This window comes from Trametes versicolor, assembly GCF_000271585.1.
Source record: "Trametes versicolor FP-101664 SS1 unplaced genomic scaffold TRAVEscaffold_3, whole genome shotgun sequence".
Lineage (NCBI taxonomy): Eukaryota > Fungi > Basidiomycota > Agaricomycetes > Polyporales > Polyporaceae > Trametes > Trametes versicolor.
Genome location: NW_007360323.1, coordinates 1854613 through 1881730, shown reverse-complemented (window position 1 = coordinate 1881730; position 27118 = coordinate 1854613). Strand labels below are relative to the sequence as shown.

The 27118-nt window shown below is 54.7% G+C and overlaps 14 protein-coding genes across 14 annotated transcripts; 5 read left to right on the top strand and 9 right to left on the bottom strand.

Annotated features, from left to right (window-relative positions):
* Positions 1-1349: 1349 nt before the first annotated feature.
* TRAVEDRAFT_18358 (uncharacterized protein) lies at positions 1350-2063 on the top strand (the record flags this gene model as incomplete). Its single annotated transcript, XM_008036543.1, has 3 exons — positions 1350-1387; positions 1428-1630; positions 1726-2063. The coding sequence occupies 3 exons, from the start codon at positions 1350-1352 to the stop codon at positions 2061-2063; spliced, it is 579 nt and encodes a 192-aa protein (XP_008034734.1).
* Positions 2064-3896: 1833 nt separating this feature from the next.
* On the top strand, positions 3897-4479 carry TRAVEDRAFT_44576 (uncharacterized protein; the record flags this gene model as incomplete). Its single annotated transcript, XM_008036849.1, has 2 exons — positions 3897-4274; positions 4324-4479. The coding sequence occupies 2 exons, from the start codon at positions 3897-3899 to the stop codon at positions 4477-4479; spliced, it is 534 nt and encodes a 177-aa protein (XP_008035040.1).
* Positions 4480-5112: 633 nt separating this feature from the next.
* Positions 5113-8437, bottom strand: TRAVEDRAFT_18356 (uncharacterized protein; the record flags this gene model as incomplete). Its single annotated transcript, XM_008036542.1, has 11 exons — positions 5113-5283; positions 5390-5591; positions 5945-5971; positions 6405-6760; positions 6823-6909; positions 7514-7684; positions 7750-7808; positions 7858-8101; positions 8129-8162; positions 8212-8331; positions 8388-8437. 11 exons carry the CDS (start codon positions 8435-8437, stop codon positions 5113-5115), a joined length of 1521 nt encoding a protein of 506 aa, XP_008034733.1.
* Positions 8438-10208: 1771 nt separating this feature from the next.
* TRAVEDRAFT_44573 (uncharacterized protein) lies at positions 10209-10429 on the bottom strand (the record flags this gene model as incomplete). The annotated part of the gene is made up of 2 exons (XM_008036848.1): positions 10209-10234; positions 10300-10429. The coding sequence occupies 2 exons, from the start codon at positions 10427-10429 to the stop codon at positions 10209-10211; spliced, it is 156 nt and encodes a 51-aa protein (XP_008035039.1).
* A 482-nt stretch (positions 10430-10911) lies between these two features.
* On the bottom strand, positions 10912-12239 carry TRAVEDRAFT_44572 (uncharacterized protein; the record flags this gene model as incomplete). The annotated part of the gene is made up of 6 exons (XM_008036847.1): positions 10912-11199; positions 11268-11344; positions 11395-11687; positions 11737-11961; positions 12061-12078; positions 12139-12239. The coding sequence occupies 6 exons, from the start codon at positions 12237-12239 to the stop codon at positions 10912-10914; spliced, it is 1002 nt and encodes a 333-aa protein (XP_008035038.1).
* Positions 12240-12992: 753 nt separating this feature from the next.
* Positions 12993-13992, top strand: TRAVEDRAFT_18354 (uncharacterized protein; the record flags this gene model as incomplete). Its single annotated transcript, XM_008036541.1, has 4 exons — positions 12993-13216; positions 13269-13500; positions 13528-13824; positions 13873-13992. The coding sequence occupies 4 exons, from the start codon at positions 12993-12995 to the stop codon at positions 13990-13992; spliced, it is 873 nt and encodes a 290-aa protein (XP_008034732.1).
* Positions 13993-14258: 266 nt separating this feature from the next.
* Positions 14259-16517, bottom strand: TRAVEDRAFT_117359 (uncharacterized protein; the record flags this gene model as incomplete). The annotated part of the gene is made up of 3 exons (XM_008037420.1): positions 14259-14671; positions 14726-15286; positions 15377-16517. The coding sequence occupies 3 exons, from the start codon at positions 16515-16517 to the stop codon at positions 14259-14261; spliced, it is 2115 nt and encodes a 704-aa protein (XP_008035611.1).
* Positions 16518-16874: 357 nt separating this feature from the next.
* TRAVEDRAFT_101281 (uncharacterized protein) lies at positions 16875-18467 on the bottom strand (the record flags this gene model as incomplete). The annotated part of the gene is made up of 2 exons (XM_008037419.1): positions 16875-18053; positions 18102-18467. Coding segments are annotated over 2 exons (1545 nt in total), but the record flags the coding sequence as incomplete, so codon positions are not given.
* A 15-nt stretch (positions 18468-18482) lies between these two features.
* Positions 18483-19139, bottom strand: TRAVEDRAFT_103819 (uncharacterized protein; the record flags this gene model as incomplete). The annotated part of the gene is made up of 1 exon (XM_008037418.1): positions 18483-19139. A coding segment is annotated over one exon (657 nt), but the record flags the coding sequence as incomplete, so codon positions are not given.
* A 33-nt stretch (positions 19140-19172) lies between these two features.
* TRAVEDRAFT_105289 (uncharacterized protein) lies at positions 19173-19784 on the bottom strand (the record flags this gene model as incomplete). The annotated part of the gene is made up of 1 exon (XM_008037417.1): positions 19173-19784. A coding segment is annotated over one exon (612 nt), but the record flags the coding sequence as incomplete, so codon positions are not given.
* A 51-nt stretch (positions 19785-19835) lies between these two features.
* TRAVEDRAFT_116284 (uncharacterized protein) lies at positions 19836-20414 on the bottom strand (the record flags this gene model as incomplete). Its single annotated transcript, XM_008037416.1, has 1 exon — positions 19836-20414. A coding segment is annotated over one exon (579 nt), but the record flags the coding sequence as incomplete, so codon positions are not given.
* A 2081-nt stretch (positions 20415-22495) lies between these two features.
* On the top strand, positions 22496-24019 carry TRAVEDRAFT_117826 (uncharacterized protein; the record flags this gene model as incomplete). Its single annotated transcript, XM_008037415.1, has 8 exons — positions 22496-22616; positions 22665-22921; positions 22980-23054; positions 23106-23277; positions 23323-23569; positions 23624-23705; positions 23756-23911; positions 23969-24019. 8 exons carry the CDS (start codon positions 22496-22498, stop codon positions 24017-24019), a joined length of 1161 nt encoding a protein of 386 aa, XP_008035606.1.
* A 437-nt stretch (positions 24020-24456) lies between these two features.
* On the bottom strand, positions 24457-25303 carry TRAVEDRAFT_117733 (uncharacterized protein; the record flags this gene model as incomplete). Its single annotated transcript, XM_008037414.1, is given in 5 exon segments — positions 24457-24579; positions 24641-24759; positions 24776-24847; positions 24904-24977; positions 25035-25303. The coding sequence occupies 5 exon segments, from the start codon at positions 25301-25303 to the stop codon at positions 24457-24459; spliced, it is 657 nt and encodes a 218-aa protein (XP_008035605.1).
* A 276-nt stretch (positions 25304-25579) lies between these two features.
* TRAVEDRAFT_70032 (uncharacterized protein) lies at positions 25580-27037 on the top strand (the record flags this gene model as incomplete). Its single annotated transcript, XM_008037413.1, has 6 exons — positions 25580-25939; positions 25991-26112; positions 26177-26259; positions 26318-26579; positions 26652-26835; positions 27000-27037. The coding sequence occupies exons 1-6, from the start codon at positions 25636-25638 to the stop codon at positions 27035-27037; spliced, it is 993 nt and encodes a 330-aa protein (XP_008035604.1). The 5' UTR covers positions 25580-25635.
* Between the last annotated feature and the right edge of the window lie 81 nt (positions 27038-27118).

Below are 27118 nucleotides of genomic sequence, written 5' to 3'. Positions count from 1 at the left end.
CAAACCCCCGTACGCAGCATGCTTCTGAACTCTATGGTGTGTAGTACCGATTTCTTTCTGTCCACAATGGACAATAAACTGAGCAAATCACGACAGAACACTGCCACGCCTACGCCTGCAATAAATGAATCTTGTACACACTCAATTACAGCAAATAAAGGCTTCCGTATGCCTGCAATAAATGACTCTTGTATAGAGGTGAGGCAATCATGCATCGGCTATTCACGTAAGCAATCCCTGAATAATTTTACCCAGTTAGGATGCGAACTGATCGCAGCTATTCAATACAAATCGCACTGAAGCGGCATGTTTTTAATATAACTGCAGTAGTCCAGCCAGATCGGCCATGCTGACTCACTTTTGACAGATCCGCACCCCAATTGTGCTAACCAGAAATGTGATGGCTTCCATTGCCAATCGTGGGGGATCGGATTACGCAATGATGCGCGCACGATTATCCGTGTTGTAAAAGAAGATATAGACCCTGACCGCTGATCGGAACCTAAAACAAATACACGTAAACGGTGCATGAATTGCGGGCGGAGCTTTCAGCGCAATATAAACAGTTATAGGAAATGGTCACACCATCTCCCACACGGAATTTTATTAAAGTAAAGTGAGCGTGTAATACCAACTGCATTGTCAGTATAAGAATGCCACCTGCAGCCATCCCCTTTACGGTATTATCCAATCATTATGTTTTAAACAGCGCATACATCTGATATCACGACAGCCTAATGAACACGTCTTTTTTATGGAAAATGGGAAAGTGCGTACAGGCACAGTTGTTGAAACAGAGCAGATTGAGGTATGAAGTCACCACAATGGCTGTAACATCCATTTATGAATTTATTACAGGGCGTGTGGATGGTTATCCTGGTCATTGATGGACACAGGTCTGAAGAGCGAGTGAAGATATTGTACGTTTATATTTCGAGGGAATTACAAATGCCCCATTGCTTACGAAGGTACAGGGCCGACGCGGTATACCGCCTACCTCGTACCTTGTGAGATTTGCAGCGGTGTCACAGCAGGGGACAAGATTGGCGCCGCTCTCAGTATGCCGTAGAACTAGACGCCATTAACATGAGCCAGAGCAAAGCTCCGCAATCGAAAAACGCGTGCTGGAACCGGATAAGGGTAATATAGTTACGTAACCGCGGGGGGGCATATGAATATAAGTGCTACAGCGCAGGCTCCCTCCGTACACCGTACACCCCTGATCGCCCACGCCGCCGTAATGCAGTCTACATTCACGGAACTCACTCTTTCCGAGCCCACCGCACCACCCGTGCACATGTGCGTCGTCTGCTCGGCGCCCAGCTTGCTCAGTTGCACGTACTGCCTAAATGGGCCCGCATATTGCTCGTCAGAGCACTGCCGCGAGGTGAGTGTGCATTGCTGTCTGCACTTATCCGTACTCCCAGTAAACGCGGAATACAGCATTGGAGCGCCCACGTTTCCGTATGCGACGGCTCCAGGAGCCCCGAAAGCTTAAGGAGCTCTAGCAGCATATCGCTCTCCGCGATGTTGGCCGGCACTCCTCGAAACTCCGCGTCGAATCGTCGCTCCGCCGTAGTCGCGGTGCACGAGAGCCAGGTGGTAGGTTACGTGCTCGGGTCTAATGCGCGTACGTCCTGCTGCCCTCTTACACAAATGGTCGCCGCTTACGATGTGGTTACTACACAGCTGCACCCAAGTTTACTCGTGTAACGTGCCACACAGCGGCCCTCAACGGCCGACGCTCTGTGACGGTGCCCGATGTCTGGCCCTACTTCGAACAGGGGTTCGGCTTCCTCGTACAGCACTACGACCGGTACAAGTATCCCCTGCCGCAGCCGCTGCACTACTTCTACTGCGCGGCCTCTTACAGAGCGCGGGCGAACTTCAATCGCGCGGCCGCAGCGCTCTTTGTGCAACACAAAGACGGTCCGCTCATCAGATGGACTAACTGGCCGGGCACGCTCCTTATCCTCAAGTTCGTGGACGCCAGCTGCGACAGCTACGCGGATGTTACGGAGGAGGACATTGAGAACGTACGGGCGTTCTTCCAGATCCTTTGATCGTGGGGGTCGACGAGTAATGCGGAGAGGCGCTTTCACTGTTTCGGTACCGGCGTCAGTATCCCATTTCGTGGTCCAAGTATGATGTATTCCGTTTACGAAAGCGTACCTTATGCGAACGTTTGCGCTACGCCGGAGATGTGGTGAGGTTTCGAAGTAGAGATTGTCGGGGAACCGAAAGCGCTGCTGGCCTCAAGCTCAAGACTCGAAGGTTTGCCGCCACGTGAGCGGAGTGTCAATCGGAGACACAATATGTAGCGCACGGCGATTTTGGCCTTGTAGTGCTTCTTTACACGCTGTGATACTGGCTTTCTTACCATGCTCGTGCGGTTCGCGTTGTCGACATATACTCGTCGTGATACTAGCAGGATGACTGGCTGTACGAGACTTGTATGGTGCGCCCATGCCATTATCAATGCCTGGTTTGAAAGCTGATTCACGATCACCGCGACAGATTTGGCACCCGCGTATGCGTGCTCGCCCTTCACCAAGACGCGTCCGGGGCATACCGCACAAGTCAACAAGACATCGCGCCTTATAATGTGGTACGTCCGACTCCTCTGCGTTCATTAAAACATGGGCAGCTTTCATCCCTGCCTCTCCGCTTCTCTCATCACGGTGTCTACTAATATATCGCGCACGACCCCGGTCAGCCTGGCAGCTATGCTTCTCTCCAGCCACCTCGTTCGCTCCAGCCACGCCTCGCGAAGCGCGCCTTCATGTTCGAGGTATTCGCGCTCGTGAAACACGTGCACGGACACGCCAGGTAACGGCTGGTCTCCGACTCCGATACAGATCGTCATTCTGAGCTATATGTCCTTATTAGACCGATATCATCGTCACGAGAGCACATGGCACGTACAGGTCTTTCCATGTAGGAGAAGATGTATCCGAAGCTGTCGATGCCGTCTTCGTCGCGAACATTGGATGGCGGAGTAGCGTTGTGTTCCAACATATCTGCACATGGACGCAAAAGTACGGGTAAGTACGCGCTCGCACCGGAATGCACGTACGCTGTAACTCACTGCGATGTCGAAGCTGTGGATAGGTTGTGGGTTGTCGCCACGTCTGGGGTGGGGGGGGGGTTTTATACAGGTCTACTCATTGATGCCGGACGATGTCGTGCCTGGAAGACGGATTGAGACGCGCTTTGCGCTCTGGATCGATCACAACATGGCGTCTACGAGAAATCGAGCTTGCGATGTAAGCATTACGGATTACGATGGCGGCGTGAGCTGAACTGTGCCGATATAGGGCGTTAGCCTTTTTACAGGGACATTACGCGCATTTGCGCCACGCGATACTCGTGCTAGGGGCAAGGGCGAGATCGGTGCACTGATTCGCGTTACAGGTCGCTGTGTGTATCAGCATCGCCATTGGGGCTAGGACTGGGCGGCATGTAGCAACACTCGTATGGTGCAAACCCCTTGCTGACATATCCTTCAGGCAAAGCATCGCGCGCGAGCCGTGCATCGATACTTGGTCAGATCCCCGTTCGGCGCGTCGGGGTTGCACGGTACGCGCGTTGTGTGCGCCACTATGTCCGTGCGTGTGCGACGGCTTGCACCCATCATAAAGCTATGCGACAGCTGACCTTTCTCACTCATGTAGGCGCCTATCGAGGCAATTGACGCCATACGCTGCGAACGCGCTGAAGGCGCCGGAATAGTTTCTGTCGCGATCGGATATAAGCCTTCGGCTCACGCGTAGCAGCACCTCATACAACAACTACCAACCAGAAGGTGAGCAGACGTGTACCGCTGGTGCTAAAACGTACATGTCCGCTGAACACTTACCCGGTTCCAGCTCTACGCCCCCTACCAACGCAGCATTATGGACAACGCCTTGCCGGCCGTCACCACAACTACGCCGCCTCACAGTATGGCGGTGGAAGGACTGGCTACCCCGCCCCCGACGTCCGAGTTCAGCGGCGTCACACACGACATACTAGCCCTCCCAATCTATCTGCACCTTCCCACCAACGGCCTGCGCCAGACCCACCTCCTCGTCTCTGTCACCCTCCGCGCGAACGAGGAGATCACTGTCGTCAAAGCCATCGTCACGTGCGTAGAATTAACCCCTCCATTTGCGCGCCCGGGCCGCAGTGCAAGCGCGTTCGTCGTACCAGGTGTGGCCGTGTTCATACCCAACGACATACTAGCCAGCCCGGTGTACATAGTCCTAGAGAAGTTGCGAGGCATAAGGCTGAAGGTGCGTACAACAATCGGCTCATGGACTGCGAAACTTACAGTCGTAATAGAAGCAATTGGTCGTCGCACTGACCTTTATTGAATGGCTGCCGGGAGACCACTCTACGTTCGAAGTCATCGCGGACCTCAAGCTCGTCGACGAGGCAATCGAGTCCGCAACGCAGCCCCTGTACATAGCCGAGGCTTTTCCCGGAGCGATCGTGTGAGTAGGAGTACTATGCTCGAGAATGTAATGCGAGTCTCGTTATTCGTCAGAACCCAGACGCGTCTAAGAGACCCGGGAATGCAATGCGAGCCCTATCATTCGCCATAGCTCAGACGATGCTGGACACCTGACGCGTCTGCCGCCCACAGGGCCGCTGGGTCACTAAGGAATGGAAGCTGTCAAGATCTAGGATACCTTTCATCACAGTGTCCAGGCCCTGCCAAATGTACTGATATTAGTGCGAATCGTAGCCGAAGCGTACTGCGCGGCGCCACGCCTGTAGAGACGGGCGCCCCGAACATGTATCTCCCCGGAGCGCGACCGTTAGTCTCGTGTATGTAATATATAGATGGGATCAGAATGTCAGTCGGCGCAGCCATCGTTACAGAACAGACCTGAGGTGCACACTCGCGCGCCGGGCTGTCAAAATTCGTAGCCGTACGTGCCGCCTCCGCTCAATCGACGCCGTTGGGGACCCGTGGCGTGGGGACGGCAAAGGCGGCACGATCGCAATAGGTTACCTCGAACATGCGCTTGACTGAGCCGCGGCGGGCGATGTTACGGTAGCGACGATCACGGAGAATATAAGTTCAATTGGCGAAGCAAATGGTCGGCGGGCAGGACAATAACTACATTAGGTGCGAATCAGACTCCCCGGCGGCACAACGCTTCTGTAAGAAGTCTGTATCGCGCCCTCGGTCGGCGGCGCGTGGTCTTCGGCGGGTAAGATCAGCACCATGTCCCCGGTGCTGCGACTGGGGCGGTAGATGAGCTGCGTTACTTCTCCGTCCACTATAACGTTCCCCTGCCAATCATTAAAGAGGTGTATGGTGATGGACATATAGAACTACTCGTCGCAGTCAGTTAGCCTACGGCCGATCATAATGCGCGTCGACTGGGGTGATACGTACCGGCACGCCGTTTAACCCACGATGAGTGGAGAACAGGTACATCGGCCGCACGAACGGATCGTGGGGTACGAAAAGATCGGTGCCCGGAGGACGCGGTGCGTCGACGGTGACGACGGTTTGCAGAGTGGGCAGTTGCGACCTCGACGACATCTGCTGCCAAGAGATATTGACGCGAATGGAGGTGCCGTTCTTGAGATACATCCTAACGCATACGAGGACGTGGCGCTGGCAAGACCTTAGCGCGCTTGCTCTCCTGCTCGCACTGCCACAAATAAAACGACTCACCATCGCGTGAGGGTCTGCCGTGTCCACCGGTCGTTGTATATACAACAGAAGGTCGAGAATGCACTCTTCTTTTACAGCGGGCTGCGGCGCGGTGGGTAGAGACGTGTAAGAAGGGGGTACGTTGGAGGAAGGGGGGTTGTTCGGCGACCGGTCAGGCGGAGCCATGTCGAAGGGAGGCGTCCCGCGATAAGGTTCGTTAGGAGGGTGGGCGGTGTGAGGGGCCATGGTATTGCTCTCTAGAGGGGAGGGCTAGCGGAGAACGCTGCACACATGCCACGGTCGTCGTCGTGCTTTATACTGGAAGGAAGTGAGCAGAGCGAAGCGACATGACATTGTGTGCGTACCTTGCGAAACGATCACGCGATAGGAGCGTGCGGAATCGGGGCTACATCGAACAGCGATGAGTTGTGAGTACCCCTCGGTTACCATCTAGTGCAGACAGACATCGAGCGGATACCGTAAAGGCCACCAGCGGTAAGCATCGGGAGCAGTTTAAAGTTCAATAACAGTCGATATTCGCGTGATAATCGCCAAGCTACTACGGGGGAGGCGACAGAGGACCTAACTGGGAAGGTCTCGTAATCACGCAGTGCGCGACGTCGGGCGGCCCGTCCGTCTACGTACGGCGACGGTTCGGGGCGCTCAATCTGAATGCGATAGATCTGACGATGCTGAAGACTCGCGTGTGTCAGAAATTGTGATTGCGATTGAACAAGGTTAGCAGACGTACCTCCCGGCGATGGTGTTTGAGCGCTGACGGTCTCCTTTGCGCATGTTCACGAACCCTTGCTTATTAAGAGAACGGCGGAAGATCACCAGATCACCGTCCCAAATGAGGTTTCCGTATCGCCTCCTGAGCAGACGAGTTTGGCGATCGAGCATGGGCTTCGTAGCGACGAAAACGAGGTAGTCCGCCATACTACTACTAAGCTTGAGTACGTGACGCTCGACGTGTGCGGATCCATGAAGTATGCCGTCCAGCAGCGGTTGCTCGAAGCCGTCGTCGAAGTTGAAGTGTTGGACTGGGACAGATATCAGCCGGATGGGTGCGCCGGGAGTGTAGTACGCCGCGGTGACGTTCCTGGTCTACTCGTCTCCACGCTGTCAGGCACAGACTGATAAAAACACGTAAGGATGCGAATACTCACGGATGTGATCATGAGTAGGACTTGAAAGAGTCTGATATGTGCGTGAAGGGCACTAGCACGTCGTTTGTCGCGTTGCAGGTTGTAAGCCTATGACGGTCCACGACAGGAGCAAGACGGATGAGCTATTTATACCGCAAGAGAAGAGCCCTCATCTCTAGATACACATGACGCGGCCTCGATGCGGCACGGGGATGAGGTGCGCACGACAAGACCATTAGCTTAGACGAGCGGCGAAAAGGCGCGTGTTTGGTAATATTTGTATATGTGGTTGGGCGCGTGCCCCTTATACAATTACCCGATCTCAAGAGGCATTCTCACACGCGCTCTCTCCAGCTCCGTGACGTGCGCTCAATCAGCCATCTGATCTCTCGCTCGAGCGCATTATTGCACGCCCTCTGTTCTGCTTACTGGTGGTGGACGCTTGAATACATACTCGATGTTCAGCTGGCAAACTCACGCGTCCTCGCCTTTGCTCCACGAATAACCCGGGGGCACGAAGCCAGCCAATGAAAAATCGATTGCAGCACATTTCATTGTGATTCCCGTACGCCGATATCATCGGCGTCGAGCGAGGGAACAGGATCGGCGGCGGACAGAATTACAAACAGCCGCTGAAGCTATCCGGTACGTACGGGAAAGGCAGGCGAGGTCCTTTAACCAAAAGGGATATAGCGCTGAGCTCAAACCATACCCTCCAGGTTGCAGGCTTGACGGCGCGCCCGCCCGTAACCTCCAGAGTCCTGATACAGTAACACTCCGCCAATACAACGTCGCCAAGTACCACGTCCGATAACGGGAGGCGCTCCATCAGGCTCTTGGCCCGGAAATATTGCGTGGCGTCGTACACACCCGCGAACATATGCTACAAGGAGAATAGTCAGCCGCCGCTGCGAAGTAAGTGCGTAATTTTGCAAGTGGAGTATTCACCTGGTTATCCCAAACAGCCTTGTTCATATTTCCGCACTCGAAAATGTCTCCGTCGAACCCTATACCAGGTATCAGTGCGAGTCCGGTAAGCCCCCGCGACGTACTTACACGGCTTACGACGACCCAAACAGATGAGACGCGCCATATGGCCGCTGTCAACTGTTCGCAGCAATCGGACGCGCAGCACCGTGGCTGAATAGGGACCGGGCCGCCCTACGAGAACCCCGCCCGTAACGTTAGCCGATAGGTCAACTACGGTACCGACGATCCAGATCTTGATGGGTAGGCCGACCGTAGGGTCGTGCAACACGTGCGACGCGGACGCCGGACCCCACATGACGCTAGCAGGGACCTGGGCCAGCGAATATATGGCACTGACGCTGTGCGCGAAATCCAGGAAGCGCCGCAACCGCCTATCAGGTGCGTTCAGCATCGGTCTATGTCCATACTGCGTCCGCTCACCTGTGCGTATCAAATGAAGCCAAATACGGCAGTCGAGTCGCGTAAATCTCGCCTTCGAGCTGCGGGCTCTCTTTAGAAGGTTCGGAATTGTCGTGTCCTTCTTCGGAGATACGGTCTCGACTTGCGGAATCAAGGGTCAGTGTCTGGTATCCGCTGTCGTACACGTCGAACCTTACCCGCGGCTGTCATCAGGCATACCGTACGGTGGAGGAGTCGACATGGACATGCTTGGCGTGGATTGATGTGCAGAGTGAAGATGGGTACTTGGGTAGCGACCGTTTGGTTCAGCTCCTTTTTATCGCGAGAGCAAGAGTACCAGGTGCGTCTGTGCGCGTTCAGGTCCGAGCGGGCGATCGCAATGGGGCTGATTATCCGACGGCTTCGAGAGGATGTCCGGTAGGCCAAGACCCACACGTAAGCGGGGCGGGGCGATACTGAAGCGCCGCATTGTGAGGATGTACACTTGCTATTCTCTGACTTGTCAGCAAACGCGATCGCGCGGGATTCGTATTGTGAGTGCGAGCCACGCGGACATCGCTGGGTACTAACCATATTCTTATAAATTGATCTCAGCGGCGTTGCTACAGCGCTCCTGGTGGCCGCTGATCTTGATGTACTGCCGGGGAATACAAAACTGAAGACAGCGGCTCACCGATCGATCGGCCCCCGCTGTCAATGTTACTACCCACGCTTACCCGCGGCACTCCGTTCGGCGCTGGATGACCCCATACATCCGGTACTATCAGGCGCGGGTCATGCTCGATGTGGTATCCGATGTGGTATGTTCATATTTACAATCATTGGCGTTTCCGCACACCGATCGCTGAAGTAATTCGGCTTCTATCACTAGACTACGGGGACAATGCGTCTCTAGTAGCGGAGCGCTCTCTACGCGGAAGTCCCCACCCCTCTGGACACGACGCGCCTGACGCGCCTGGACCAATGCACGGAGCGAGCGCCATTGGCATCCCGGAGCGTGACGAATATGATGGCTACGAACTGCGGGATAGGTGAGTGATCACGAGATGCTAGCATCAGGAATACAGCTGACACACGACTCACCCCTTCACCGTTCTCGTTCAGCCTTTGCACCTTGACGCGGACGGGATGGCCGTTGAGGTTGGCCGGGATTCGGATTTGGATGTGATAGTCCACACGCCCTTCGATCTGGCTGGCTGGTACCGCCAAGTGGATACGACAGACTCTGGTGGGCCCGTATCGCTGAGACACGTATTCTGACCACCTGTACGTCCCAGGTCGGCCATCCTGCTGATAGTGCGTCAGTCTATCAGGCCACGCGGGCAGCTGGGATGTCTCACTAAATCGGGCATGTTCCTTCTGTCGGAGGGCAGTGCGGCGTGTACCAATATGAGCGTGACGCGTATCGGCTTGGGCTTCGGTCTCGGCACTGTAGCATTATAAACACTTCCGAGGCCGCCATCGGACCATATTTCCGTCGCTATGAACGCTCAGAAGGGGCCCACGTCGTACTTGCCGACTGCGACGGCCGATCTGGTGCGTACGTGTACTGGTATTGTCCTCCCTCGCTGATCCCAGTCGTATCGACAGCTTGTCACTGTCTTCGTCATCTTGGCGGATGCCGACCCCTATTTCGCCGTGGTCCCGTCTAGCCAATTACATCTAGACGCGACGGACGGGATCGTGCACGATATCCACGCCACGTCGTGTTCCGTACTCTCAGTGTGCAGAATTGGAGGGTGTCGCGATGTGGTGCACTTCTCGCTCTGGACCGCTGAGCAAGACGCTTCCCTCCCACCGAACCAGTGGGTACGCGGACTTTTCGGCAGTCCTACTTTCAAAGGCGGCATCGTAGTTGCCCGAGTCGACGGAGATTACGAGTATACGTCAATTGCGCCGGAGGACACGCCGGTAATCATACGCTCTATACATAAGTGAGTCGACCAGCACATGATTTGAGTGGCTCTCGCTGATCCATATCCCGCACACTCCATAGACTGCTTGCGAGTATTCCGGGGTCAGTCTGAGCCCGCGTCCGCGTTGACTGTGTGGCGGGGCGCGCGTATGGTTAGCGACGCGATGTAACGATCAGCACAATACGAGCCGTACCGTTATCTCGCTCGTCGGCGAAGACGTAGTTAAGAACCCTCATCATCTCGCCCATGTCACGCACGACGACTCCAACGAGACATAAGTCCATCGTGTTGACACGGTCCTCAAGTATGACCATCTCGGCCATTATGAGTAGGTGAACAAGTCGCTGCAGGACACGCGCGTGAAGACAGGATCGCTCGCGATACAAGATCACTCACTGGCTGACCGGTAGCAGGGTCAGTGCAGGGGAGGTGCATGACCGTCGCAACCGTGTTTCCGTTGTTCTCCATGGCAAGTAGTAGTCGCGACAGTAGTTCTGGTGGGTGCGGTAGGGGTGTGGTAGGGGTGCGGTAGGGGTGCCCTCATTAGGTGTACATTTATACGCTCGCGCGGCATCGCAGTGGCTTCACACGCAGCTCATTGCACCATCATCATCGCAATGGGGCGCGATCGCGGCGCTCGCGAGAGAACCTGTGTCGGTATTTGTAACGCGGACTGATCGTGCGGGCGGTATGAAGCATAACACGAACATCATAGCATAAACCATAGAGCAGCATACGTATGGACCACATACAACGAGACGCGTGATACAAGGTTCCACGTTTCACGGATGAGCTCCCGGCGAGACTAGACGACCGGAACGTCCTCGTCGTCAGACGGCCCCGCGGACTGCACATCGTCCCCACACTCGCACATCCTGCAGACGCTGACGATATCGAAGCGCACCCTCCAGCTCGTCCAGTTGCTGTTATAGTAGCTTGCCTTGCCGGTCTCGGAGTCGACGCGGAATCTGACGACTTTGCACTCGACAATCACGAGGTCGCGGTAGCCTATCTCCTGAGCACGGATCTTTGGCATGATCGACTTGGGGCCGTATTGGTCGGACGCGTCGTAACCATGCCTGAACTCGTAGGCCTATGCAGCCCGTAAAAGTTAGCGGCCATCGGCGGTGTATCGCGCGGAATGTGGGAGAAACGGCGTACCACAGTGTTCCTGCCTTTCTTTTCACGGCGTGCCTGGCGTCTGCCGGTTTCAACGATGTTAACCTGAAGCTCCTCCTCTGGCGCGATCATCAGCGACGTCGCAACGTAATCAGAACGGAGCGCTCACCTTTCTTCACCTTGCCAGACAGCTGCTTTATCATCTTGTGCGCCATGACCACATCCGCGTGATACATGGGCTGCACAGAAACGCGAACGAACTTGAGGGGCTGGCCTATCTCATTGAAGAAGGAGGCGTTGTCGATCTCGCCGATGATCAGCGCAATAAGGGGACGGCCGTCGGCGCACAAAACGTCGTCGAGTTTGTCATCCGCTTCGCCCCAGGTTGCTCCCTTGGGGATTCTCGTTAACCCGTATCTGTTTGACTTGAGATCGCACAGGTTGGTCAACGACCGGACTCGACTACATCAAGGGTCAGCGAACGAGTTGTACGAGACGTGTTTGAACTCACTCCAGAACTTCGAGCTCGTACGTTAGTCCAAAGGGGCTCGAAGGCCAGTCAGGCGACTGGGGCCTCTTCGCCTTCTTTCCGATCTGGCGAGTCGTACCGGTGGAATCTTCGTCATCAGCTGGCTCTTCCATGGTGGAGGTAGGAGAGTCCGAGCTGGGAGGCGACGCAGGTGTTCTGGGCTCGGTGCTCTTACCCCCAGCACTCGACTCCTTGGCGCCAGCGCTGCTGTCGTTGACAAGTCACATCGTAGTAGGCCAAGACGAGTTCGCGCCGAAATAGCGCGTCAGCATCCGAGAACGACCTGCTCGTGTACAGCATACGCACTCATGGGTGGCATTAGCACTAACGGAAAGAATCAGTGTCACGCTCGCTCGGACAAGGCCGACATATCAAGGTACATACCTCTTGGCCTTAGTAGCGGCACTAGAGGCTACACCGCGAATCAGCGACGTTGTACGCGTGTCGTTGTCGTTGTCAGAAATGTTGTTGGTGTTAGAACCCATTGTGTGAGCAGGTGAGGAGGTCGATGATTTAAAGGCGAGGGATAGCTGATAGGCAAAGAGTAAAAGTGGATAACTGGCTGGTTGGATGGTCGGGTGGGACGTGGAGGCCTTTTATAAGTTTCGGCGGGCGCGTTCCTACGATAGCTCTAGAGGCGTGTCAGCAGCCACGACCGCAGATGATCATGATGCAAGCACGGCCGCATAGGATCGAGGAGTTGTGCATACTAAACGGCTGACCAATGACGCGACGTGTCGCGGCGGGTTGAAACGCGGCGGCGTGAGCAGGGCTTGCACACGAAACATAAAAATAAATTGCCAATACACGCCACACTCAGCGCGATGCGGCACTATGGCGATACCTGCACGACGCCACAATAAGTAGTAAGTGGACAAACTACATCTTCGACGCAGATAGGTCACCCACCGGGTGCATGCTCCGATCCTGCGGGCCGACGGCGCACGGTGTTTCACAACACGTAAGTCTAGACTAGACTTGATCGTCCCCGACGTGTCAGAGGGACGCATACTTATACTCGAGAGCGGAAGAGTAGATCCACTGCGAACTTCATCGGCAACCTCTACAAGTCGCGCATTCTTCCGTATACTCACATGTCACTGTTTAAAGGTTAATGCATTCAGACCATAGTCGCAGACTGCACGTCGCTAACCGCACTCACAACAGCTGGCCCCGACACCTTTGCTAGGAGGATGTGGTTGGCTATTATGATGATGCGGTTGCCCGCTGACCCGAAGATGTCCCAGCTTGCGACTTGGCAGATCGTACCCAACGAGTACGACGAAATATGCTCGTGGCTCGCTATAGATCGCTCCGAAGAGGGGGCAAAGGCGACTCACCCATTCGTGCTGCTGTATGCGCCCGATATATCCCCCATCAAGGACGAGCCGGTGAAGGTCTCCCTGCGTGTATACGGGGTCGTGGAGTCTCTCAGCATCAGCCCCACTGGGAACTATACCGGGTAAGTAAGTGCGTATCTTGCACATACACAAGACTCTAAGATGGTCATTTAGACGCAAAGAGTCCGCTCCACGCGCCGTGCAGTTCGTCTCGCTCACCGCGGGATCGTTCCCGGACGCGTTCCGAGTTCAGTTGGAATCGATACGGGACATCCGGTCGTACGTCGGCACTGTTCTTGGTTGCACTGTGGAAGACAGTACTCGGAAGCCTGGAACGATATATATTCAGCGCATGGTTTTCACAAAGGTCAGGAACAGGGGTGCACCTATGGAGCTCGTGCGGTCGGTTCACACAAGCTTGCGCGATATGTAGGTTCGACGGGATGCCGCAACTAAACCGAAATCCGCCATTAATTTCGGAGATGACCCTCACGGGTGGACGTCCGAGATCAAGAACGATTGGGTCGTGACCCACAAGCTATCGACTGGCGTTTACCTCGAGGGCGGACGCGCTGTCAAGAAACCCTATTCGGTGATACGACCCGGCGACTTCGTGGAGGTAGTTTGCACGGTCGAGATAACCAAGTTCCGCAAGCGCAGCGGGTGGGGTACAGAGGCCCGCCTGATTTTGCAAGAGGTCTTGCGCGTGTGCGACAAGGACGTGGTCCAGGTACGCTCGCTGCGCTGTGAAAGCTATAAATGTCTTACATTTCGTTAGATCGCTCAGCCCCCTGCTCCGGAGCCGGAGCCCGTCAATGGCGATGAGGCGTTTGTGAACTCCCTCTTCCGGCTCTGGGCGGACGCCGATACGGTGGATCCTAACGCGATGGAGGGTTAGCTCAATATAGTTATGCGGCTTGTCGTACGCGTACTCCCTAGTGCTCCCTATCATCAGTTATTGCATGTGATCTCCGAGTGCCCGGGTATCGAAGCGTAAGAGGTCCGCGAGCACGGACTAGCAGAAGTGCCGCGAGATGTGAGCTAAGCACGCTGCCGGAAGTAGTTCTGATATTGACGTACAAATTCATAGAGATACCAATTGTGGCGAAAGGTCCAGACGACGTGCAGGCTACAGGAAGTAGCAGCAAGGCCGACATATTCCCTTCAGCTTTCTAGCACAAATATCGCGTGAGTGAGGGCGCATTGTCCTAAATGGAGCAAATCCGGCGGGTCAACATCAGAAGTGGTTTCGAGTACGCATTGGCTCCCGGTTGATATGCCATCATGAAACCACACACGCCCCTCGCCGTCAATGAATCTGGAAGTGAAATGATCAGCTCCCCAGTATATTAGACCACGTAGGCACCAAACGCGCACGCGACCATTCACTTCCAACCTCAAGCTCCTTTCCACTGAGTGATTCGGAAGACCACCCACTGTATACACTTCGGCGCACAGAAGTGGCGGGATGACCTCAAGTACTAACTTAGAATTTGCGGGGAAGCCGCACCGTCTGCAAGGCTGTGCCGCCCCACCCATAAGAGCATCAACAACAAGCTTCGACAGCAATACGGGTTCTGCGGGATCATCAGCCTGAGATCGTCCGGCATCAACGTAGACCAGGCCTGAACCAACTGGCTGTCCGCCTGCGCCGCCGCGACCTATATCGACTCGCGCGCATGACGCGCAAGTTCGGACACGATAACCATAACCCGTACTACTCCTTACTAGCTGCTCTATGACGTCCGCTACGGCCGTCAAAGCGGCTCCCCGTCGAGGGAAACGTGTTGAGTCCATAGAATACAAGAAGTCTCTGAAGCAGTTGCGACCTCCCTCCATCGAATCAGAACCAGCATCAACCATCTCGAAGCATCTGTGCAGCTCGTCCATGGCGGGAGACAAACCCTTAGTTGTATCAACGAAGGCACTCGAATAATCCAACCGGACGTTCCACAGAATAGTCAACAAGCTGTCGTACGCGCAGCTATAATTTGCGGAGTCCCATATAAACCCGCGGCGAGGCTGCAATTCCTTCGTACCCGAGGCCGCCGAGGCTGATGCTGGATTGACCTTTTTACGCTGCTTAGGGGGACGTTCTTGTAATGAAATCCCGTTCCGCTTACGCTTGCCCGGACGAGCATGCCCATCCGCAGCGTTTGAGGAAGCTGGTTCGAGTTGTACATCTCCCTTGCCTACTTTCCGCTTTTTCGGTGCTCGATTATCTTCCGTATCCACATCGGGAATGGGCCTTTTCTTAGCCTTGGTCTTAGCACCAGAGGGACGGGACTTGGATAGCAGACGCCATTCCAAGGGTCGCCCCTCTGGGACAACTGTCCGGTACGATGACCAATCCAACGCGCTGTGCATATGAGGCGGCTGATATGGTGTACTCACTGTGCTCATGAACGCAGCAATCGTCTCGGATCGGTAAGAGCGTGGTACCGTTTTTGCCAGCTTTCCCTCGAAGTCTAATCTTGTGACATCGTCTAGCACCTCGAAATCGATGAATTCGCGCATCAGCGGTCCGGGTAAACCACCAGACATTTTGCTATCGTCAAACTCACCGATAATAACTGTCCCTTCCAGAGACGCACTGCGTGACAAGCACGTATAAAGAGATTGCGATGTTCTGCAGTACTTCAAATGGCAAGGATTAAAGGGGCGAGTTCGTCCTTGCGACGCGAAGTCAGACATACCAAAATTTGGGAGGACCATAACTTGCTCCCGGTCCACGTATATGTGGCGGGCTCCAGTGGGAACCACGCACTTGACACGCTTCTTGGTACTTGGTATAGGAACCACATTCTGCGGTAGTCCCTCAATCTGCACGTTCTTCGGCGGGTTGATAAGCCGCACAAACAGTACATCAATATGCTTCTCACCATTGGGCAGAGAAGAAGCTTGCCAGTCGTATACGACGCCCTCTGCACCGTTGGTCGCGCACAGTTCCGTAGCCTCGTTGTTTTTCAACAGCACCGGCATCCCTAGACAGAGCCTGAGCGTCCCAGCATGATGCTCAGTCATACAGGGCGGTATGTCCCACAGCATTTCCTGTATGGTCCGATGAATCGTATTAGTACTACGTACGGGGTTTACGGAATTGTCATAGTCTCGCTGACCTCGGCGCACCGAGCGGTTTGTGCGCTCTGAACTCCATGTGTCGACCGATCGGAAGGTGTGTAGCTTCTGTCCGCGGTGAGCTGCAAACATTCGAGACCCTAGGTTGTTGATAGCGTCACGGTGCGAATTGCGCGCTGTTATGATAGAGGTCCCCCCGATGGTCGTGAAATTGACGTGAGGAGACCGACGGATAATCCTGGAACGGAACAGCGCACGATCAGCCTCGGTGCAGCACTTCACTCGGAGGTTCTCAAGCGCGCGCCTAAACAATCTATCGTTATCAGATAAGCCTCTCTGCCTCATGTTCTGCCTGAGCAGCACCACTGTTGTGAACTGCCTCCATAGCGCTTGACCCATTGCGTTCATCTGCCCCGCGTTGGTCTGCGACGAACTTCTGCTATCTACTTTGTCGCTATACAACGGTATCTGCCCAATTCCCGGCGGAGGTAGCTGTCCGAAGTCGCCTGCAACGATGACGTGACAGCCGCCGAATGCCTGCGTCGGATGATTTAACGCGGCAGCCAACGACGCGCTCACGACATAGAAAGACACGCACGAAACCATCGAGATTTCGTCTAAGAACACCACGTCTACACCCTCGAAGTTGTCACGAAGCCTAGCCAGCTTGTTGTGATCCATTTCCGTTAGAGGATCAAAGTCTCGACCCAGACACAGCGCGGAGTGGTACGTGCTGCCATCCACATTGCAGGCGGAAGACCCGGTAGGAGCTAAAACCATCAGGCGATAGGATTCGTTGCGCAACTCCATGAATTTGGTCAGCGCTTTCAAAACCTGGGACTTCCCGGTCCCAGCCATTCCGCCCAAGTACATCTTCATCTGCGGTGAGTCTCTATGATGCACTGCCTTGGCTATCAACACGAACGCACGCTGCTGATCCGTGTTCAAGGTAAACATGGTCAGCGTATCGGTCAACGTCCGAATATTCGCGTCCTGCAAAGACACGTCAATCTTCCCTGAATCGAGCAGCTCTTGAGCTGTCACGACGCGCACCTCGTCAGGCGCACCGCGACTAATGGAGCCGTCAACCACTACGACGTCTCCCGCGTCCCCTGGAGCTACGTCTACACGGCTTTGGCGGCTGCGTTTCATTTCCTGAACCTTCTCCTTCGCTCTGACCATCCTGTCTTTCCACGCGCTGATAGGTGCAAATGTGGCACTCGGGCCAACCTCCGCCTGCGATGTCGATACCGAGGCCTCAAATGAAGCATACCCGCACTCTGTTAATAAATCCGTCATCTGTTCCATTTCCATACGTTTCCGGCTACTCTCCGGATTAGCATCGACATCGCCCAACGCGAGCATGTCTAATATGTCGTGTTCCGTTTCATTCATATCTACACAAGGTGGTAAGTCTGCTTCTAGCGAGCCGTTACCATTGGAGGGGCGAGTATATTCACCTTCTGCCAGAGTTTTTCTTTGGTTCGAATAATCGTCCCTAGCGTCCAGGCATTCATACAGCACATTCATGTTCTTCATAACTTGTACGTGATCACTTTCAAAGTTCTCGGACTCAAATGCTTCATTCCAGGACTTACATGCACCCAAAAGGTCTCCGCCCACGCGCCACCCTCGGGGGCAAAATAGTGCTAGCATAGTCGCGGAATACAGTTCCTTATCCCCACGATCTTTGCGCGGAAGAACGCCCCCTGAAAAATTCAATACGTAGTGCATCTTCGATGGGAGTTTGCGAACTGCATGCGTCATTCGTAACGGATGTCCCAGTAGTAAGTTGAACGTCTTCGAGCCCTCGGCAAAATTTGGCTGATTTTCAGCATCATCATCAGAGCCGTTGTCGGCGTCATCTTCCGCTCCCGACTCCTCATCGTCGCTATCGGCACGTTGCGCCGGCTTCGGCATTCGATACACATCAGTGGATCTCAGGTAATCGTACAGAGACATGCTCTCAAACTCTTTAGGACGATACACGTAATCGTTTACCTTACTCAGCCCTACAACTTTGTTTGAGTTCAGAGCGACGACTACCCTCTCTTCGTCACCTCTGTCCTCCGACAAGACATCGCAGGTCGAACGAGTATCGAGTAACGCGCGCTTGACGTACGCATACCAGAAGAATACCTTGAAGACGCGGTTTGTGTACCTGTCTGGGTTGCCGAGTAAGTAACTGCAGACTGCAGGACCACCCATCTCCCTGCGCGCGCTAAGAATGTTCACCACCTTAGTGATGACGCGGCGCCCTGCCTCTTCGGCCGACGCTGAATTTTTTTCGATTTCTGTCCGCCTTTCCAGCACCGCCTTCACCGCCTCGAACACCGAGTATGTCTTGAGAGGCGTCTTGGTGATATAATCGGTGATGTATGCGACGACGGCTCTGACCTGAGTACCAGACAGGAGACTCGTCACGTCCGTATTGCCACGAAGCACGAAGGACAGAATAATATTGAAGGTATTTATCCACTCTTCCAGCTTTTTGAATTTTAACGCCCCTGTTTCGAGATCTACAGTTGTTTCAGCCTCCATCTGTCGAGGGAAGCGAGCCTTGCAATATGGTGGATTGCCTCGAAGACACCCGCGGCGATGCTTGTGGTCGTGTCTGTTCGAAAGGTAAACAATATCGTCCACCTCCTCACAGAGGTCCTTCCACCAACGCGATTGGGAAGCGGTTGACCTGTCCGCGGGCGGTACGGCGGGCAGCACGGTGCATGGGTCGCGGAATTCCTTCTCCGTAGCCTCTTTGTCCGGCGCGTCTTCCATATCCGCTGCGATGTCCGTCTCTATGTGGCGTCTCTCGCGCACGCGCTGCGCGACGTCGCTCTGCGTACCGTTTGTGTATTCGCCCTGTTGACACTGTTCTAACCACAGTATCAGCTCGTTCCGAAACGATTCGTCCGACAACACACGATCACGGATGTCCTGGGGACTCAAGCTTCCCTGGATCCACAGAAGAGCGTGAAGGTGTAGAGTGAGCCTCCCCTGCTCCTCTACGGTCCCGTAGTAAGTGGACGTTTTACCAAACAGCCCGGCACGGTCATCTGGATCGTCGACCCTCAATATCTGAGTAACAAAACTGCGTACCATCAGATCAAAGAAGCGAGCACACGCTACAGGATTTGACGCGATAGCTCTGAGCCTGTGTGCGCAATCAGGTAGATCAGGCATCCGCTCTGTCAGGTCGATCTCTTCCCCACAGTAATACAAGCAAATGGGATGCTTAAAGTCTACAGGCGCGAACGTTATAAAAAACATAGGTACGTTGTACGCGATTATCAGAGACTTTATCTCACTCCGCTGGTTTCTGCGCTGGGTCATAGACCCAGGTACCTTCGCAGCAACAAAATCGACCAAGGCCAACAGCTCACGGCACTGCTTCTCTTCGGGCGTCGCCATCTCGCTCGACCACCCCGATTTGCCCTTATCGATCAATCCCTGCAAAACCTCTTTATCCGTACTCAATATCTTGGCCGCCACATCCTTGAAGTGCGCCCGTTCTGTAAGTAGAAACCCCCCTGTCGTGCTCGCTCTGATCTGCTCCTGATTGAAGGCTACAAAAGGAAAATATCGGTCAACTTGAAAGCGTCGATCGGCATACATGAGGCGATGCTGAATCTGCTTCGCCCTTCCCAGCTTGCACAACATCTTCGCATTGTCGAAACCCCCCAGACCATAAGGGTACAACCAGGGAAATAGGCGAGGGTATAGTTGTGGATTATGGTACATAGACGATGGCTTCGCCGCATGACCGTAAGCTAACGCCCCGCCTCCCGCATCAAAATGTTTAATAGCTGCAGCAACTCTCTGATCACGGCTGAGCTCGACGTAGTCTGACTCCGTCAAGCCGTGTACAGCGAACGTGCATTCACCGTCTTTAACATCCTCGTTTTCCCTTCCGCCATATCCAGGCTGACTCTCCACGGGAATTTCGCCGTCGCCCACTCGGTAAATCACATTAACAGGAGGCTCTTCGTCCCCGTAAGCCGCCAAGTTCTCATACGACACGCTGACGCCCTCATAGTCCCGATGGTTCAATATTAACCACCTCAACGCCGCCAGTACTATCCTACGACGCACAATGAAGGGCGTACGCTTCAAGTCCGCAGGAAGCGGTTTGCACGGCCCTACGAAAAGTATGGTGAGACACTCCGCCAAGTCATCTGGTCTAGGAGGTAACGCAGTGTAAAACTTGCCAACAGGTTGAGCGTACACGACCGCGTTCGCGGTCATTTTGTATTGGCCTTTAGTTACCTTGCCGATACACACATTGTGTCTTTCAACTGCAACCAGCAGCTTCTCCACGAAGTTTAACTTGTGTAACACTTCAGGTATGTCTCCCGTCCATAAACCATTTGCCAAAGCGTGACGCGGCAAGCGATGATGTCTCAAAGCTTGTAAACACTCTGCACAGGCTCGCAGCTGCTCGTTTTCGCCTCGCGCGTCCCTATACAATATTGGGCCTTCAAGTTCCTGTATAGGCTCATCGGCATGTATCCTCTCGCGCCTAGTGACCCCACATCCAGGTCTGCACAGCGGCTTCAGATCTACAGACGTTCTGTCGACACTAAACAAGGCCGATAGCTCGGTCAACCTGCCGCATACGAGACAGGGATTCTCGTACACGCGCGCGGCACTTGTAAAGTCACACCAGCCGTCCACGAAGGACATGAGCTCCTCCCGATTGTGAACAGGTGGGGGAAACACGGTTTCCCGGGAATCCTGTACAGTATGTACAGGTGCAGTCTGCAGGGGCAACTCCGATGAGCCCTTCGGTAGCCCCGTGCAACTAAACACAACAACGAGTTCTGAGCACGCCATCCCTTGACAGGAGTGTCTTACCACCGCTGTGACAATTCCCTGCATGGACTCATCTTGTACGTCCACTCCATGAGCCGTAAGCACACTCAGAAAATCTTGACGAGGCAACTCTATCATCAGATCGCGTAGTGGTATGCTATACGCCACGATTCGCGGGTCGGATGCCACAAGAGCGCACGCGTCCGTTTTCGACACGGCGGATACATACTGAGCTCGCTCTGCGCAGCCCAAGATACTGAAGTTCCCTTCTACACATTTAAACCAGCTCAACCACTTCGTACTAACACTCGCGCTTTTAGGAGGGAGAAGGTCCGCGCTCTCCTGAACTCGCGCTACCGGCTTAGCAGGTAGTTCGAACTGACTCCAAATGGACGAGCAGTACATGTTACACCTGTGCGACTTCAAAAGATCGCAAAGGCCCGCCAGAGAGCGTTGCACACGAGAAACGTGTAAGTTATGAAGCTTCGCGAGTGCCACCAGCTGCTTATACGGCAGCCAGACCACCAGGGTCGCGACAGGTACATCTACCACCAGTGTTCGCTCGTCCTGCCCCGCACTCACATCCTCGGGACGCACAAAACGGCTGAACGTTACATATGTCGATGGCTCTAGACGTAGGCCGCCTCCGGATATCACACGGAAACTCTCGAGTTCGCTCATAGAGAGTACCATACGGCGGCGCTGCGCGCCGCCCCCACGAAATGTGACTCGTTCGCATACACGACGGTGTATTAGATAGGGTTTTAACAAGGGTACAAAAACAATTAACGCGATTGAAATCGCCAAAAACGCAACGACAGCGGCGTACATTGCAGGAACATATGGCATCGGCGCCTCGCGCTTAGCCCAAAATAACAAAACGACGCGAAACGACAATGGCATGGCTGACTGACGACCAGAGGGATTCAAGCAAGGGTTTGGCTGGACTGTGAAAGGATACACGAGGAGAGTGGACTGCGATTGCGAGAGGTACGATGATACGAAGAAACGAAACGCACACGAGCCCCAAAAGGATATTGCCACGCGTACGGATATATATATATAGCAAGAGGCACTTGCTGACTAATAGCTATACAGTTCCACTCCAAATACGGACACTCATCAAAGGGCGCTTCCTCTATTCCCATATATGGTATCTATCAATCGGTGTAGCTTGAGGTTTACATAAGCCCCCCAAACCTCCATGCAATGATACCCGATTCCTTCGGTGGAATCGGAACCCGATTCCTTCGGTGGAATCGGAATGGCGGCTTCCTCTTGACCGCCAGACACAAGGATGACACTGCCCTGCAGCATTTCTCTGTGCAACTGCCGCTGCTCTTGACGTTTATATCTGGCTCATGCTGCGTGGACCAAGCGGACTGTTGTCATAAAGCGGTGGTATCCGCCCAGCCGACGTATATACCGCCGCCACGAAGGGTGTCTGGGTGTCTGAACCGTCTGCCTCCTCGCTTCCTGCAGCTTCACAAATCGCCATGTTCAACAACGCATACATGGTGTCCAATGTAGCCGCGAAGGATTTTGGGGACGATGCAGGTACAAGCACCCCGTCCGGACCAGCGCGCGAGCGACCGCCGTCCGACCCGTGTCTGCCTGCTCGTCTGCCCACCTCCGGTAAGCAGCGCCCTTACTCCGCATTACCCATTACCGACATCTGTTAAGGCTTCATTCAGCGTGAAGCGAGTCAGGTCGCCCCTAAATCCCTCGAAGCTGAGCTTGAGCGCATTCGTAAGGCGTTGGAGATACCGCCAGCGCCAACTCTCCAGGAGGCAGAGAAGTCAGCACCGAGCTCGCCGACTGCCAGTCCGAAAGCGAAGCGGAAGTCCTTTCTGGAGGCTCTGCCATCCGCGTTTGCAGCGGCGAAGATGCTCCGGACGGCTTCGCAAAGCAAGGGAAACCATGCTTGGAAGGCTCCCGAGGTTAGTGCGCGGACGATTGGGGATGCGTTATGACGCTCATTTTCCGTATTTCGTGCAGCCTTACGAAATCATGCGCGCCATTGAGAGGCGGGATATCATGTTTATCATGGAGGTCCGCGACCGCTCGTTCGAGGTCAGCGCAATACCCGCCACATTGCAGTTCGTCCGCTCACCCTTTTCACAGAGTTTGATCGTGAAATCCGGAGATGTGACGCCGCTCATACACGCCATGCGAATAGAGCACACGGACATGGCCATCATCTTGCTAGGCGCTTTCTCCCGATATATCAACAACCTGCAAGACGAGGACGTCGAGAAACCGGAGACGAAGAAGTTCCTCAAGATGCTGCGTAAGCGTCGTTTTATCCCATTGGACAGGAGGAATTTTGACATCTGCTTAGGATTTAATCTCAAGACCGCGATCGACTACGGCCTCCAGAAGCAACAGAAGGACCTCATCGCGTCGTTCTTGCAGACCCTCATCATGAGCGAGGGTGACTCGTGGGTTAAGCTGCAGACCGCGGACGTCGCTGTCGCCTTGCGGGAAGGAACGGCGGGCAAGCCGGTGCACACGGCGGCAGACGCTGTGCGAAGCTTCGCCACGAAGAGTCTCGGCCAGGCCCACTTCATTGCGTCGTTAGAAGACTAGTGAGTAGTTTAACCCCTTCAAGTGTAGGACATCTATCTGACCGCTGATCATAGTGTCGCCAACGCCACCGCAGACCTTGTGATGATGGCAGCGTGGTCGTCAGCCCTGCAGTTTATACAGGGAGAGCCGTTACCGGTATGTAGTCCCCCACAAGCGATTTTCGCCCTGCGCTGATGGATTGTTAGTCATACTACTTTGCGAGAGACGATCGTGTCTATAGGGCGCTCGTCGAACGGTTAGACAAGCATAATGATGCCATTCAGTCGAAGGTGGGACGGCGGTTACGGTGGCAGTTGAGGGTGCTGCGGACCCAGCTGGAGGGGCGGGCAAGAACTTACCGTGTCAGTCTTTTCCTGCACTATCCTCTGTGTCGCCACTCACTTTTTGTCGGCTCACAGAGTAAGGTCGAGTCTTTGGCCAAAGAGCTTGACGAAGGCGAAGGCATTTGAAGCTCCGGACATTCTACACACTGTATCGGTATATTCTGGCTTGTAGACTAACATGTATCAACAGATTGCCAGCTTCCTGCCATCGTGGGGTCGTCGTCTTGTTTTCACAACTTTCTGGGTGTAGTGGATACGTTCGTGCCGTACGTACATTTTTGCTCATATAAGGTGCCCTACGGGTCAAAGACCACACCCGCTTAGTGGCGTATTGTTGAGCATATAGCAAACACCACGGCAGGGGGTGCTTGCGCCCCCCACTGTTGGGCTCGTATAAGGTGCCGCGCGTGTACAAGGACGCAATACGTTATGCGGCGTATTATCGAGTAGACATTTCCCTATACTATAGTCCATCTGTGCGTGACCCTCATTGTCCATACACGAGTAGTTAGAAATATAGTATTGTCCAAGTCCGAAATAATGTGTGTGATGCAGTCTGTAGTTCAGATGTTGAGTTTGTAGCCCTTGTACCAGGTAAACGTCGCAGCGACGACCAGACTGAGCACTGCGGGGGCAAGGTTCAGCTGAACCACTGCGTAAATCCAAGCCGTCGCTATTGGTGGGCACTGATGGTACGAACACCTCAGCACGTACTCGTAACTGTGAGGCGGTCGAGGGGTTACTCACTTGCCGCATTACCACAAGCCAGTTGCCGCGATTCATCAGCCAGATCAAACGCGTGCCAGCTATGCAAGAAAGCCAAAAGAACGCGGCCTGCATCCGCTTGTCGGTCTTGTATCGGTTGGCTTATGGACACAAAACATAAGAGACAACTTGTTGCAGGCGTATCAGTTCGTTGGTGTAACTCACTGTAGAACACGAACACGAAGATGACTGCCATTGCGTGGGTCGTTAGCGGGGCTTCCCGGAATACGCGGATTTGTACGCACTGGGCATGCCCGAGAGCATTCGGTCTCGCAGAGCATCAAAGGTCGCATGCCTCCCGTACTGATTGTGCACAAGTCTATGCGGAACCCCTTGTGAGACATACCGATACGCGCTTGCAGGAATAAACACATACATCTCCATGAGAAGCAGCATGAATGACATGGGTATCGCGAGATACAGCGCGCGGAATATCTCGTCCGCGAGAGGGGATATCTCGTAATCCTCCTCATCGTCTCCTTCTGCCGGCACTTTGCTGCCTGAGGTACCCGCTTGCTTCAATATGCCGGTCTGCTCGATGATGCGCCATTGCTCGTCCTCGGGGATGTCAATTGCACTCGACTTGCTAGCAGAGGCGGCGCTGGCCTGTTGTTTAGCGCGAATGTCTTTGCGGTTTTTGCCCATGCTGCCGGTGCGCGTATGTGTGTACAGAAGATGATACCGGGGACGCAGATGCTGGTGGTACGCTGGAAAGTGAGGTACACCGTTATGCGGCGCTCTCGGCACGCGTCGGCGTGTCCAGCGCCACCGCGATCGCTCGCGACTTTGTAGACCCTAACCCCAAATTGGGAGCAGGGTCCCCTCCGAAGGTCCGCGCAACTTTCTTGTCAAACTCGCTCAGTCTTGACTTTAGGACTTCAAAACGTGCTGCAGCACTCTACTGGATCTCTTCTTGGAACCCATTCCTCTAGATCTCTACTCATTCTCGTGTTACTGTCATCACTAGAAGGCCTACTATGGCAAGCGAAGATTTGCTCAAACTTCTGGAGGCCCATGGCCAGCAATTCCTCCATTCCTTTGACTCTCCGGTGGTCATCGGAAAGCGCAAGGATACGAGCCAGTTCGGCTCAGACCGGAAGCAAAAGAAGTCGAAGAAAGCGAAGGTCGTGGAGGAGTCTGAAGAGGAAGCGGAGGAGGAAGAGTGGACTGGGTTCGGAAACGACTCGAGCAGCGGAGAAGAGGAGAGCGAGGATCCCTCATCCGGGGAGAGTGATGGGGAGAGTGACGAGCAGGACGCGGAAGGCTCAGGGCCGGAAGATGGTATGTGTACTAGGCCGGGCACACCACTTCCAGCACCTCACCTTAGCACAGACGACGATGGCTTCCGGTACGACAACCAGACACAGAGTTCACGCCGACTGCCGGACGTTGTGGTGTTCTCGGAAGCAGGGGGATCTGCTCTGATACCGAAGAAATCCAAGTCAGGTTTCATGGTGGGTGAGCATCAGAACCATTGAGTGGATCCCAGCCACGCTGGAACTCATCGTGCGCCTCTAGTCGTCCAAGGTATCCAAACTGACCGAAGACGTCGCACAACCACAAAAGAAGAAAAGCGGCACCGCTGAAGAGGAAGATGACATGTACGTTTCTTGCCCTCTCAGATGCGCCAGCGCGGACCGTAACCCGCATGCACTGCAGGACGAATGCGCAAAACGACGCGCTCCTGCACCGCCTAGTGCACACCAAGCTGCTCTCCGGGTCGCTCAACCCCGACCTCGATCTAAAGCCCGCACAGCGCAAGAAGGCGCTCGAGGGCCGTGTCCTCGAGGCAGCGGGCAAGGCGAAGCTCGGGAAGGGTGAGGCGATCGTCCGGCACGCGGAGCGAAACCGCGCGGCGAAGCACGTCCGGGACGGCCTCCTGGACAAGCAGAGGGAGCGTCATGAGAAGAAGATTGAGGAGGTGCGTCTATGTCGTTCGTGCCCGGTGTTTCGCTTCGGACTCGAGCTCACGCGCTCCGTTAATCTTTCGCAGGCAAAGCAATTGGGGAACTACCACCCTACGCTGAAACCGTTGTATGACGCCGAGGCGGCAGAGCTGGTGAAGCCTAAGAACAACAAGCGAGAGAAGGGGCTGAGGATGGGTGTCGGGTCGTTCAAGGATGGTATCCTGCGACTGGGCAAGAATGAGATTGGCGCTATCGAGGCTTCGGGCCGGGGTAGAGGCAGGGGCAGGGGTGGTCGGGGCGGTGGTAGAGGCCGAGGCGGTGGCGGGGGCCGAGGCAGAGACGGAGGAGGCAGCCGAGGCAGAGGCGGAGGAGGGCGCGGAGGAGGGCGCGGAGGAGGGCGTGGAAGGGGAGCCAAGCGGTGATATGCCTCATAGTGCTCTTTCTCCGCATCGCCTTCGAGTCTGTATCATGAACGTGGATCGCATTTTGTATAATGTGTTGCATACGGCATACAAGGCATACTATCATATATTGATACACGTTTCCCTGCGGC